General features: G+C 38.1%; 1 protein-coding gene across 1 annotated transcript in view; it reads right to left on the minus strand.

Moving 5' to 3' along the window:
* The window catches only part of LOC136864042 (minor histocompatibility antigen H13), a 129,125-nt gene that overhangs the window by 86,956 nt on the left and 27,526 nt on the right, over window positions 1–14,643 (minus strand). Inside the window, exon 3 of the mRNA XM_067140565.2 lies at window positions 4,474–4,556. Coding sequence (XP_066996666.1) covers window positions 4,474–4,556 — 83 coding nt within the window. The remainder of the gene's footprint in view (window positions 1–4,473; window positions 4,557–14,643) is intronic.

Raw genomic sequence — 14,643 nt, forward strand, 5'->3', positions numbered from 1 at the left:
CTCTGGTAGAATGCATTGCCCTGTTGCACCCTCTTGCACATCTCCACGTGCAGCCTTGTATTCGGTATTAATTCACCCCCTTGGTATTTAACAATGTCAACAATTAAGGCTTTGACCACCAATTTTCAAATTGCTTTTTCCTTGTCTTCTCCTCTTGATATCACTATGGTCTTGATTTTCTCTGTACTAATTTTCATACCATAATTTTCAATTTTCTCTTTCAGTACATCAACTTGTTCTTGTACTTCTTTGCTGCTCATTCCCAAGACTATAAAATAGTCTGCAAATGGTAATAACTTTATCTCCCTATTCCCATATGCTTCTTTTGTCTCGTATACAATTCCATTAATAACCATTTGAAACAAACAAGGTGACAGCACACTCCCCTGTCTTACTCCAGTTTAATTATAAACCATTCCATCTTTCCAACTGGAATCTGTAAGCTGCTGATGCAGTTGTTTTACAATGCTTGCACTATATCTACACTTTGTTAGACCATGGTTTCCCAAACCTTTTCCCTGGGAACACTATCATATGACTGTTAGATCTATGAATATCATGACCATATCCTTCCTCTATTCCCAATTCTTTTCCATTAATTGCCTCATTCTGAAGACTGGGTCCACTGTAGACCTTCCACTTCTAAAGCCATACTGTTCTTCTTGCAACTCTCTTTCTTTCTTCTCATTTTCCTCTTTAATATCCTTTCCAATAGTTTTGCTACTCGTGATAAGAGTGTGATTCCTCCATAGTTATCACAATTTTTGGTACCCTTCTTAAAGACTGGTATTATTATTTCCTTTCCCAAGTCTTCTGGCACACGTTCCTGTTTTCAAATGCGCTTCAGTAATTTGCACACCCATTGTAGTTCAAGAGGTCCAGCAGCCGCTATCATTTCCACATTAATTTCATCCATCCCTGGTGCCTTCCCCATTTTTACTTTACGGATGGCTCATTCCACCTCTAACATTGTTATATCATCTTCTACTGTCGAGCCATCACACCATATTACAACCGTCTCCTCTGCAAAATTTCTTTCCATCTTAATTCCTTCTGGATGTGTTATCAACTCTCCACATTCCTCTTTCATCAGCTTTGTAAAAACTCTCTCCTTCCTATTACTTTGTATAATTCCATACAGCATTATTTTACTGCCAGCACCATCCATTTCATCTTTTGCATAAATTCTTCCCAACTTTTCTTCTCTTACCAATTTCTTACATTTGCTTTTATTATCAAGATACGTCCTATTGCTTTCTTTTTTAAATCTCTATACCATTCTTGCCATGCATTCTTCTATTCTTTCACTGCCTCTCTCGCACTCTCATTCCACCACTGTCTCCTTTTCTTTCATTCTCGTCAATATTCTACCACAGGCACCCTTTGCCCCACTTACAAATGCCCTTTTGAAGATGGACCATTCATCTTCCACGTTTCCTACTTCAGCAACTGGAATTATTTGTTTCAGTCTCTCCAGAAATTTATCCTGTACATTCTTATCTTTTAATCTCCACACTTAATTTAGCTCCTTTAATTTTTCCATTCTCCCCACTCTCAATTTTGCTATCACAACTCTATGGTCACAATCGAATGCTTCTCCTGGTAAAGCTGTTACATCCATCAACTGTCTGCGATTTGTCTTTTCCACCAGAAAGTAATCAATTACAGATTTTATTCTGTTTCTCTTCCAAAACTGTGTGCTGCCCACAATCTTTCCATCCTCTCACAAAACTCAGCCTTTCCTGCCAGGGACATAAGTTTGATTATGTCCGCCTTCAACAAGTAACTAATACGTCACCTTAATCGCACATTACATTTTTCAAAGGAAACTTCAATCAACAGTGCCATTTACACTTCTCATGAAGGATCAACTGGAAAAATGCATAAACTCCATAGCAGACAACTATCACATGATTCTCAAAATTGTTGAATACGTTTAATTTCTCTTTAATAAAAGGATTCACGTGACAGAGCCAAACATTTGTGATTTTCCTTACTCCCTCATTCAGAAGAATGAAAATGATCAGTAGTGCAAACAGACACCAACTTATAGGTGTTCTGCATTCTACGTAAAGGACCTTTTGAAATTATATATTCTGGAGAAGAACCTGAGGCTAAAAAGACAAGTCACATGATCATGAAGACAAAGACAACGTTTACCTGAAAATATTTTGGAAAAATCAAGAAAACGTACTTCCAAATTTGTCGCGTATGGTGCGTGCCATGTTATGCATCCCCACAACACATGCTAAGTTTGAATAAGGCTTCAGTATTACTGGGAATATCTTCATTGATGGATGACAAGTCCCTCATCCCAATTCAGTAGATGAAGGGAGAGAAGCTTTTGGCCAGCGCTTTCATTACACATATCATTACACAGTAAGGAGCGCTGGGGGCAAGAATTGCCAGTACAATGCAAGTCTGTTTGCGAGTTCACCAGCAATCATCTACATACTGTATTCAGTATGAGAGACAGCATAAAAACAAGGAGTAATCAGAAGTTTAAAGTAGTGAATTGTTCCTATTAAAGTAATAAAGTCCCACAAAATTTGCAATAAAATCGTAACTTCACATGTACTAGAAGTGTATCTTTGTGACAATTACAGATTGAAAGTAACCATACAAAGGGACGGAGAGAAGCTGTTTGGCCAGCGCTGGAGGCAAGAACGTTGCCAGTACAAAGCAAGTCTGCCAACACTGATCAACTCCCACCTTGACACTGCAGTGTTAGTACCCAGCCTTATCAGAACTATTCTGGCTGGGTCTCTCTAGTGCCACCGTGCTGACACTGCAGTCATTTTTCAGTAACGTGCTTGGTTCTACCTCGTGCAGGGCCCTGGTATATTCTACAGTTCAAACATATTTATAATTTATTTCTTCCTCTTCAGAATATTTGTCCCATAAATCTGTTCCTCATAAGTTCATACTCTCAAACCATAAAAAGAGATATACCGTATAATCCCAAGTACTGCCCGCCCCTAAATAACACCTGCACCCTATAATTTAAAGGATAAAATTTTTACTCAAATTTATTTACAATATTTGCTACAGAACAAGAATGTCATTCCACTATGTATGTTTCACAAATTTAAAATAGTTTCAGACAGTTTTTAAGTACCGGTATCCTTGAAATAATACCCAAGAAATTATTTAAAACACACACAAAAAAATTTATCAATCACAGAACGATGGTCAACACTTCATTCATCAACAGAAGAAACTTCGGAGCCTTCACTATCACTCTGACAATCATTCGCTGCCATACATAGCATTAGAAATAGTGCACTTCTGAAAACTTTTACGGACGAGGTCACCAGAGATACGATCCCATGCTGTCTTTACCCATGAACAAAGCAGTTGAACTTCTGGGCGCTTAATTCGACCAGTTGGCACCAGTGCATGATTATCAACCACCGCCACTCGGTATACAGCTGTTTCAGGACTGCTTTGAACTGACGGTTTTTGTGATTTCTAAAAGACATGCTGTATCCCAATTCCCACCTTTCTGTTATGTATTTGTACAGAATCCTTTCAATTTCAGGAAACTGTGCACTCTGCCCATGGGATCACCACTAGTGTTTAGAAGAAAATATTTCTCAAATCTCGAATACAACATTCATCAATGTCGTATTTCCCACCGGCGGCACGATTTCCGATAATTTCAGCTTCCTTTATAACTCAGTTTTTCACTTACAGTAAATGACTGCAAATGCTTTGTTGAATCCATGTTTACACATAGCACTCTAAGAACGTGGGACTGTAGACTGACTGCCACAAGGCGCTTACAGTAAAAGAAAAGTGGAAGTGTGTTTGGGTTTGGGGGAGCACGCGCTGTGAAGCTCGGCTGCCAAGTCACGGCGACCATGAGTGTGCCGAAGCTTGATTTCAGGGTTGTTCCGTACTTAGAAATAATTTAGTGAGCTTATAAACTACAGTAGACTTTTAGGAAAGTTTTACACACATTTATATTTTAGAACAAATCCCCATTATCATATGAAATACATAAGAAAGAACAATACGGTACTCACATATCCACTTGTTATTTTCAAACAAATACTGTCGGAAGATGTGGTTGAATCCAATGCCAACCCTTTAAACTAAAATACACTAAAAAACATAACATTCCCTAAGACGCATGAAGAATCGCGCCGCGAAAAGGAAGGCTTGAATAAGACCCGTGCCCAATTTTTAGAAACAATATTTTCTAAAAACGTTCAGGTGGCATTCAGGATTATACAGTACATTGCTAGAAGGAAGAGGGCTGTGTCAATGAGCAGTAAAGGTTCTAAATGCCAAGAAACTGTGCTTGGACCTGAGCCCATAAGCTTGAGCGCAAGAGATCGGTGCCCAATAAAAGGCACTATGCACATGGCCAGTTGCATATGACCTCTTACAAATAACATGAAAGAAAAATGAGAACATGACTGAACTCTAAACTTTTTCATGATTCAACCAAACGGTAACAACCATTACCTCAACAGATGACAAAGAGCCAGTATCCCGAGACAGAAGAAGTATCCAGTCAGCAAGAGATTAATGTATTCCTTTGAGAAAATCTGCAACAATGAGCAGAGAAATTGTGATCAACAGATATAGCATACAAAAACACCATAAAGTTATGAGAATAAAATACAAGGTTGTTTTGTGTGCTGTAACATAACCAAGAGTACATTCAGAATAATTTTATAAAGCTGTGATATAAGGCACTGGGGAATCAATCACAGATTCAGTTTCACAAACACTGAAACAAAGTCAAAAAGATTTGACAAATGCTTTCTTTATAAATTCAAGTATTACTGCTACCTCAGAATTAGAGTTAGTCTGGCTTTGTCATGTCATATTCAGTAAGAAACGGATTAGTAGAACATAATTATTTACAATCTACTTGGAGAAATCAATAATAATGACAACACTTCCAAGCAGTTTTTTTTTTTTGCTATTTGCTTTACATTGCACCGACACAGATAGGTCTTACGGTGACGATGGGACAGGAAAGGCTTAGGAATGGAAAGGAAGAGGCTGTAGCCTTAATTAAGTATGGAAAATGGGAAACCACGGAAAACCATTTTCAGGGCTGCCCACAGTGGGGTTCGAACCCACTATATCCCGGATGCGAGCTCACAGCTGCGCGCCCCTAACTGTATGGCCAACTCGCCCGGTCCCAAGCACTTTTGACAAGTCTACATTTGAACATTCTACACACAGTCGAAGTGTTTAGCCTTTTCTTAAATGATTTCAATGCGATTGGAAATTTATTGAACATCTCCCTCGGTAAGTTATTCCAATCTCTAACTCCCCTTCCTATAAATGAATATTTGCCCCACTTTGTCCTCTTGAATTCCAACTTTACCTTCATACTGTGATCTTTCCTACTTTTAAAGACGAAACTCAAACTTGTTTGTCTACTAATGTCATTCCATGCCATCTCTCCACTGACAGCTCGGAACATACCACTTATTACATGTCATAAACGTAATGTTTTATCCGTATTGAAAGTTGTTATAACTTAAAATCCAATGAAAGTATTTATTAATACAACTATTCAATACTTCTTGTCCACTTATATGTGGTTACAAATACAAACAATCATTTATCACTTTCGGGACATGTTTCACCCCATTTAAGGGCATCTTCAGCCTTGAATACAATCTTAAAATATTACACTTAAAAACTAAAAAAGAAGCTAGAAAATCAGCCTTGTAACCTTATTATCTAAAATATCGGTACATATATTGTGAATTGAATTACATTTGATAAACTCATGATAAAATAATGGAGCACTATCTATGGTCATTCTAAAATAATGAAGTCCGAGATTAAAACTAGATCTTATTGGATAAAATTTAAAGTTCTAATAAAATGGTTCATTAAATTGTGTCCTATTTCTCCAAGGCAATAGTATGTATATGCATTATAAACAAGCGATATCACAAACACAGAGAAATATGTCTTTCAAAAGATGTGGTCAAGGTCGCAGCTTGTCATTAAATTTGAAGGTAGTTAAACACTAAGAGTAATTAGGCGTAACGTGGAAACTGAAGCCTCGAAACACGATCGTGAGAAATATGAAACATCATGCAGGCATAATTTGTGTAGGGCACCCTGCCAAGAACATTCTATGGTCTACTGGACTAGCTGTTCTGTGTTGGTTCTAAACAGTTATGCACGACCTTCCGTTGCATAAGAGAAGAGTGATTACTTTGTTTTGGCACTTCCTGTTTCATAACTCAATATTTTCAACTTTATTTTTATCTGTATGTCCAATTTCCCATTTCACTCTCCTTGTTTCCAGTGACAAACATCTGTCAATGTTTGACCATTATTTTTGTCACTAGCCAAATCTCAGATGAATATGCCATAATATGCCTTGTTCATTATTTCTTTAACCTTCATCTGGACATCTTTATTCCATGGTAGATTTTTACATTCAGTCATTGAAAACACTCCCAAGTTGTACTCTCCTCTTGATTTACATATCCAGTCTTGAATTCTCCATTAATTCACTTCATAACTATTTGAAATTATTTATACCTTTAAATTCTGTATGCAGCTCTTTTCCTTCTTCCTCTCTCACATTATCATCTTTCTTTTGTCTCTGAATACTTGACTGATGCAAAGATCTGGTCTCGGTGGGCATAACTCCTTTGCTAACACACAATCTTCAATTATTGCTACTTCTTCTTGCTTACAAGGAAAGAGTCCCTGTACAGTGGATGCACATTTGACAGTATTACTGTGCATAAATCCTGTATATCACAGAGTCTACAGTTATTAATATACTGCAGATTTCAGTCTGGTGTTTCTTGAAGAAATTCACCTTACTTATTTCTACAATCACACTAACAAAATAAATATGATACCGACAACACATTTCAGTTTATAAATGCATGTGCTTAACACTTACAACAATGACTGTCAAAATTGTGCAAAAGATGATGATGCTGCTGCCCCATTCACACTCCTTTTGATGAATGTAATGAAGTTAAAGGTTAACAATTCCCTTGAATGCCCGTGTTTTTTTCTAATTTTCAAATAACAAGAAGTTCCAGTTTAACTTCAACTGCTGAATTTGCACAGAGAACAAATAACCTATCTTTACTGGCCTTATGTCCAGAAGCAAGTGCTTCAATTCAGAAAGCTAAATTCCATGTTAGCATACTCTTCCAACAGAGCCCAGTCTCAAATGTTATAAATTTGCTCTGGCAGATCATGTTCTATAAAAGTGAGGAATTCATCACGGCTTCATTGTTAGCACTCAATTTCTCATCCTGATGCCTAGAATCTCATAGCACTGTTTAAACTATGTAGTCTAATCTGAAGAAGCATTATATTCTTCTTCAAATTTCAGAAGTTTGTGCAGTTCTCCCAGTGGTGAAATTATGAGGTTAAAGAAAAGGGGAATATGACCATGTGACTTAAAGGTAAAAATGCATCAGAGTTCTGCTTTCTTGATTAACATGGAACCTGACAAGGGAGCTCCTGCTCTTTTCTGTTTGAAATAAACATGCAGTTCTTCATCCAGATCTGTGTAAGTTGAGACTTTTATACTCTTTAGGTTATGACAGCCTAGCCTGGCTATCTGTTCTGCTTGCAAATTACAGGAGCTTTTCTTTGTTTTCTTTAAGTCTCTGGCTGTCCGGATTCCTATACCACAATCATTAGTGAGTCTTGTTGCTGATTCACCCTTTTCTAACCTATCAATAACTTCTAGCTGCTTCTTTTTATTTTTACTATAGTGAGGACAACATGTTTGTACTTGATTTGCAGCTGCTGATACAGTAGTAACTTCTCAAGAATGTGCAGTGCAACAATGAATTGTAATCCTAATTATAAAATCCAAACGCTGCAAGCACCCTGCAACAGGAAAAACAGAGCCATTAAGTGTGGCTTTTCCATTGTGAAATGGACGATAGGCATGTTTTGGAAAGTCCTCACTTGCACAGGTTAAGCTAAATTAGGAAACATTTACTGTATCTCTGTGAAACAAAGTTCAAATGTGGAGAAAATTGTCTACAACCGGTTGCATAGCTTAAGTGTCTCTCTTCATCCACATAAATTTATGAGATTGAAATTTTGGCTGTCTGCCATTATTTTTGTGAGTTTTCTTCACAATGGACATATAATGAATTTGAAAATCTGTTTCTATGGGTGGGAAATTGCTTTGAATCAGCATAATTGTGCTCTGTTGATGTTCCTTCTTATACAGAAATGCTTCCATAACTACATACACATAATCTGCAATCTGGGCAATAGAGAGTTTGCCATATTGATATACAATAATAAGTAAAATTCAGGAACTAGTATACTATAGTGGACCTTTATAGGCTAATCTCTCATGAAGTGTACACAAAATGCATGGTTTTCTTACAGACATGACACTACACAAACCAGTTTTTTCCACTGCATTTACAGTTGAAACTTGTCATAGATATGACATCCTAACTGTTGTAAAACCTTCAATTATTATGTTTAACATATTTTAATTATATTTTATTAAATGTTAAATATGACTAACACATGGTTTCCCTGTAAATATATACTATAAATTCGCATAACCTCAAATACGTATTGTGTATATGTTGAACCTCAAAATCTATATAGTCGAAAGCTGTAGAAAACTATAATGTTCGTATATTAGGTGTATTCTGCTATGATTTGGTATATATGAAGGGTTCTGGAAACTTACTGTAACGTTTATTATCCAAATACATGTAGAGATATTAAGGATGTTGGAGAGATTTTAATGGGTAATTGTAAACAGTAAACGAAAGTTTGAGCTGGATCCATTATTGGGGTACTCCATTTGACTAGCTGGTCGATTGATGTTTTGAGTGTGTTCTATTTAGAGTGTTGTAAGAACCCTTCCAGAAATCGATAATTCTAGACAGTTCTAGTTCAAGACAGTGTGTGTTATAGTGAGCGAGTCAGTATTGTTGAGATCTGTACTTGTCAGAATCGACTTCAGGGTACTCCAATATTAAGTATTGTAGTGTCACAGTATATATATTGAGCTGTCAGTCAAGTGTTGGACTCTGAGTGACTGTTGGGCTCCGACGTGCAGTCACTTCAAGACAGTGTGAGTCAGTGTTGATGAGATCTGTACTTGTCAGAATCGACTTCAGGGTACTCCACCATGAAGTACTGTAGTGTCACTTGCCGTTGTGAGTAATTGTGTGTTGTGACTTAGAGCGACAAAGTAGTTTACACAAGGAAGTAAACATGTTCTCGCGTGATATTTATGTCAAATAAAATTACATTGAAAGCGATAAATTGGCGACCGTGTGTGACAGGTCAGGATACTTCGAGACTCAGCAATGAAGATCGACCAAATGACCGTGGTGATTTTACGAAAAGTGCTGGCATCCCGAGGTTTACCGACGGCTGGAAGCAAAGCGGAATTACAAGAGAGGCTGCACCAGGATCTGATAGACAATGAGGAGGACCCAGGCAGTTTCGACTTCGAAGTCACCTCAGAGGAAGAAAACAACGACCGGATAAACAATATGTTTGCTTTTTTTTTGCTATTGGTTTTACGTCGCACCAACACAGATAGGTCTTATGGCGACGATGGGACAGGAATGGGCTAGGACTGGGAAGGAAGCGGCCGAGGCCTTAATTAAGGTACAGCCCCAGCATTTGCCTGGTGTGAAAATGGGAAACCACGGAAAACCATCTTCAGGGCTGCCGACAGTGGGGTTCGAACCCACTATCTCCCGAATACTGGATACTGGACGCACTTAAGCGACTGCAGCTATCGAGGTCGGTCAATATGTTTGCACAACTAACTGCTTTGATTCAGGCCCAGTCTGAAAAAATCGAGACCCAGTCTAAAAACATAGAGGCCCAGTTTGGAAAACTCGAGGGTACAATCGAGGCCCAGTCTCAAGAAATAAAGGGCCAAATCAATTCTTTGGACAACGAAGTGCGCTCTCTCAAAACCAAGGTGATCACCGATGTCGCACAGGACAACAATGAACCGGACCGAAGTGATGCTCGTGGTTGTGGAGTCCATAGTTCAAGGTGCAGCGGATAAAGCGAGTATCCTGTGTGAAAGTACGACACCTGTGGAGACATGGGTGAAGCCTGCAAGCAGTTATGGCGGCTGCGGCGTTGTGAAGATGGCAACTCCACGGGATGAAGGGATCATTGTAACAATGGCAACAACACGGCCAGTGGGACACCCTTAAAGAGATGGAGAACCAATGGGGTCCGAACTGACAACCAACAAACGAGTGTGCCACCTGACCAGGACACTAGTCCCGGCACGAAACCATATGACGGTAGGAACGTTGAATTCAGCACTCCGGAAAAAGAGGAGACTCAACAGGGCCAATTTCGTGACGTGAGAGCCTGGATGGTTGCCTAGTTGTACTTCCTCTTAAAACAGTAACCATCACCACCACAACCAGTCCCGTGCATCACACCGGTGGACTACAAAGATGTGTAGGCCCCGACAGAACAAAAAGGTGCAAATGAGGAGAGAGCTAGTGGAGCTTCGACTGCCATGCGAGGACCTGCGGATCATTGTCACCGGGAACACTGACACCATCGGCTGGACCCGGCAGATCCCCCATGGAAAGGCGGTGGCCCGATCGAACTATCTGGCTGCGAAACATGTACTGCAACAGCGTCAACGAGAAGACAGTGTGACTGAGGTAGTCTAAGTGTAGTTAAACAGTGAGGAATAAGAGAGACAAAGACATAAATATAAGGACACCTAGATATAATTTAAGACCTAGAGTAAGGAATGTACAGGATAGATATTGATGGCCAAGTGCACCAACCTCGTTTAAGATTCAGCTAACCAGTGTGTACGTAAACATGGTTTAAATTTAAGGACTGGTTAGAGGGAAGTGTGGAGCACCATTCTTAATCAATGTTTAGTTAAGCATGTTTAGCTAGCAGTAGAATTAAACACTACCCTGATGTTTAACTTGGTAGCGAAGAATAGTGAACGCGCTTCGACGATTTCGTGTTTCTTTTGTTAGAACCACACCTCTCAGGAAGGAGAAGAAGAAGAAGGAGGAATATTAATTTATTCTTTGCTGGAAGCTGGAAGTACTTGTTAGAAACATGGATGAACAAAAGAGGAAAAGGTCGTCCAATTTTTCGGATTTTGAAACCGATATTGTGGCTGAATTAGTGATCAGACACAAAGATGTCATAGAAAATAAAAAGACAGATGGAGTTACAGTAAAGCAGAAACATGAAACATGGGAGAAAATCGCAGAAGAATTCAATTCTATTGCAGGTAAGCATTATATTTCTCTGTACTATTGTGAATTAATACAGTATTTCGAGTTAGGTTATGAAAATCGGTCAACAGAATATATGGTATGGCAGATTATTTCCTGTACAATACGAGTACCGGTACTACAAAACTACAACTAAAAGTACTTGGGTTTATTTATTCCCGTAAAATTGTACGAAAAAACAATATTAATACACCCGAATATTATAATTCTATTTATCTGTGCTATTGCGATTTAAAGCCTTCTAAATTCAGATTATTTTCAAAAGCAATACTTCAAAACTATAATTAAAAGTAGATGCTCCTTAATTTCATAAATAGTGAAAGCAAAATAGTGTTGTCACTCTAGCATGTTATAGTTCTGGTTTTCTTTTTTTTTTTCAGGTGTCTCTTGCAGGAGTGCAAGAAACTTGAAGACCTGTTATGAGAACTTGAAAAGGAAAACAAGAAAAATATGTGCAGACAATAAAGTGATGATGAACGCAACTGGTGGTGGTAACTTTAAGCCCACATTGTCTAAAACTACTGAAAAGGTTATGGCTCTAATACAACCGACTATCACACCACTTATGAACGCTCATGATTCAGATGCTTTATACCAAGGACATGTGAATGAAGGTAAGTGTATGGACACAGAGTACACTAATGCAATTTGTATCAGGCATTTAACAGTTAACCTCCAACTGAACATATTAATTACACGTTTTCTTCTTTTTTCAGTTTTAGTCCTTCCGTTTGATGACGTGGAACTGGAAGAAAGATGTAACGAAACTGAAGCACACGAAACAGGAACACTGCCAGCTGTAGTAGCACCATCTGCTGACGCGGCAGAAACTTGTACTCAAAGTCAAGGTCAAGCGGAAGCACTGAATCCCTTAATCAAACCTCCCATAAATTCATTGACTCAACCACCATGCCTACCGTCTTCACATACAGCAGTACAACCTTTAACGTCAGCTGATACTGTATTATCAAATAGAGCTAAATCTCGTCGGCGTAGACTGTCAACACCCAGAGACAAAATTACAGATGCCTGTGAAAGAAGAATTTCAGTGTTGGATTATCAGTTAGAAGTAATGAGAAAGAAATGGAAATAAAAGAGTTAAAACTAAACATTATGAAAGAAAAACTAAAATACTGGAAAAATATGAACAAGAACGAAGATAGGCCAAACTAAGTGGGTTTTGTAAAGCAGCAAGTGTTAAGATTAGCATACTTTTATTTTCATTTTCTATAAAAGTCAAGTTCATTTGTGCTAGTAGGTTAGGACGATGAGGAGTGTGACCGGTCGATAGAATACTAATTTGCTAAAGTGTGTGGTTTTTTCAAAAGTTAATAAATTTCACTCACCTGAAATGACCATTTACTAAAGCCTGGCGCACTGCTGTGCCAGCATTGTCATTTCTGTACATTTGGTGTACTGGATTTAATTGTTCGCCATCTTCGATATCAGGACCTCCAGCTTGCTGCAGCTCTTCGATAATGTGATGAACCATTAAATCATCCGGAGGGTTTTCTTCTTTTGTTGAAATTGCAATATTGTTCAATACTGCTGTAGCAACAATTATATTTAGAGCTTTATGGACTTCACACCTCAAACCAACAGAAAGAGCAGGAAACCTCCGCTTCCATACACCATACTGTCTTTCTTGTCTTAATATGTGCCCTATTGTACATATGCTCTTCTCTGGTTTGCGGGTTCAGCAGAGGTGTTAAGAGAAATGGCTTGCACGGATATCCACTATCTCCCAATAAGTAACCATGTTGTATTTCACCTCTCTCGAATTGTGCCCTCTTACTGCAGTTCTGAAATATTGTACTGTCATGGACAGAACCAGGCCACCTAGCTACAATATCTCTCATGAGTAAATTACTGTCACTTATTGTCTGACAATTTATGGAAAAATAACCTTTTCTATTCCGAAATATCTCGGCATTTTCTCCACCTGGAGATCTGATGCGAACGTGGGTGCAGTCGATGGTTCCAATTACACCAGGGAATCTAGCAATATTAAAAAAGCTTCCCATTACCTCCTTCTTTTCTGCTTGCGATGTTGGGAAATATATATAACGTTGACTGAAGGAAGCTATAATATTACTCACGTCGTGTATAATCCGAGCTGCTGTTGTTCTGTGTATATTAGTAGTATCACCTACAATTATGTTAAAGGAACCAGTAGCATAATACCTCAATGCAGTGAGCAGTCTGTTGATAGCAGAAACAGGATTATTTCTCTGTGTTGGAAATTGTAGGTTATTTTGCATTGTTTCCAGAAGAAATGAAACTGTTTGTTTAGATAAGCGAAACCTTTCCAAAAATTTCCTATCACTAAGTTCTTCAAAAGGATCACCTCTCTCCACTATTATACCTTCGCGCTCATTTCCATTCTGCTCCAGATATTCCAAATATAAAAGTTCATCTTCAATATCATCTCCAAATCTGGCAGCCATTTTGCCTTCACTGCTAATCACTGTTTATGTTTGGTAACCGCTCGAATTTGACTGTTTAACTTTAACCGACAATAATCAGGGATTAAAGTATTAATCAGGAATGATGCTCCGCAGTTTCATTTAAACAAGGTTTAAGAAGAATCTTAAACGCTGATTACGCTAAACGGGGTTCGTGCACTTGGCCATGAAGGTTTTAGTGGGGATAACTGACATAGATATGACATACTAACTGTTGCAAAACCTTGAATTATTATGTTTAACATATTTTAATTATATTTTATCAAATTCTAAATTATTCTTTTATTAAATGTTATATATGACTAATACATGGTTTCCTTGTAAATATGTACTATAAATTCAAATAACCTCAAATACGCATTGTGTATAAGTTTAACCTCAAAATCTATATATTTGAAAGCTGTAGAAAACTATATAATGTTTGTATATTAGGTGTATTCTGCTATAATTTGGTATATATGAAGGGTTCTGGAAACTTACTGCAAGGTTTATTATCCAGATGCATGTAGAGATATTAGCAATGTTGGAGAGCTTTCCATGTGTATTGGTAAACAGTGAACGAAAGTTCGAGCTGAATCCATTACTGGAGTACTCAATTCGACTAGACGGTTGAGTGATGTTTCGAGTGTGTTCCATTTAGAGTGTTGTAAGAACCCTTCCAGAAATCAATAATTCTAGACAGTTGATTGAACAGTATATATATCGAGCTGTCAGTCAGTGAGTCAGTCAGTCAAGTGTTGAACTCTGAGTGACTGTTGGGCTCCAAGGTGGAGTCAATTCAAGAGCGTGCGTTATAGTGAGCGAGTCAGAGTTGTTGACATCTGTACTTGTCAGAATGTACTTCAGAGTACTCCGCTATTAAGTGTTGAATTGTCACTTGCTATTGTGTGAAACTGTGTGTTGTGACTTACAGTGACAATAGT

Source organism: Anabrus simplex, chromosome 2, assembly GCF_040414725.1.
Source record: "Anabrus simplex isolate iqAnaSimp1 chromosome 2, ASM4041472v1, whole genome shotgun sequence".
Taxonomy (NCBI): Eukaryota; Metazoa; Arthropoda; class Insecta; order Orthoptera; family Tettigoniidae; genus Anabrus; species Anabrus simplex.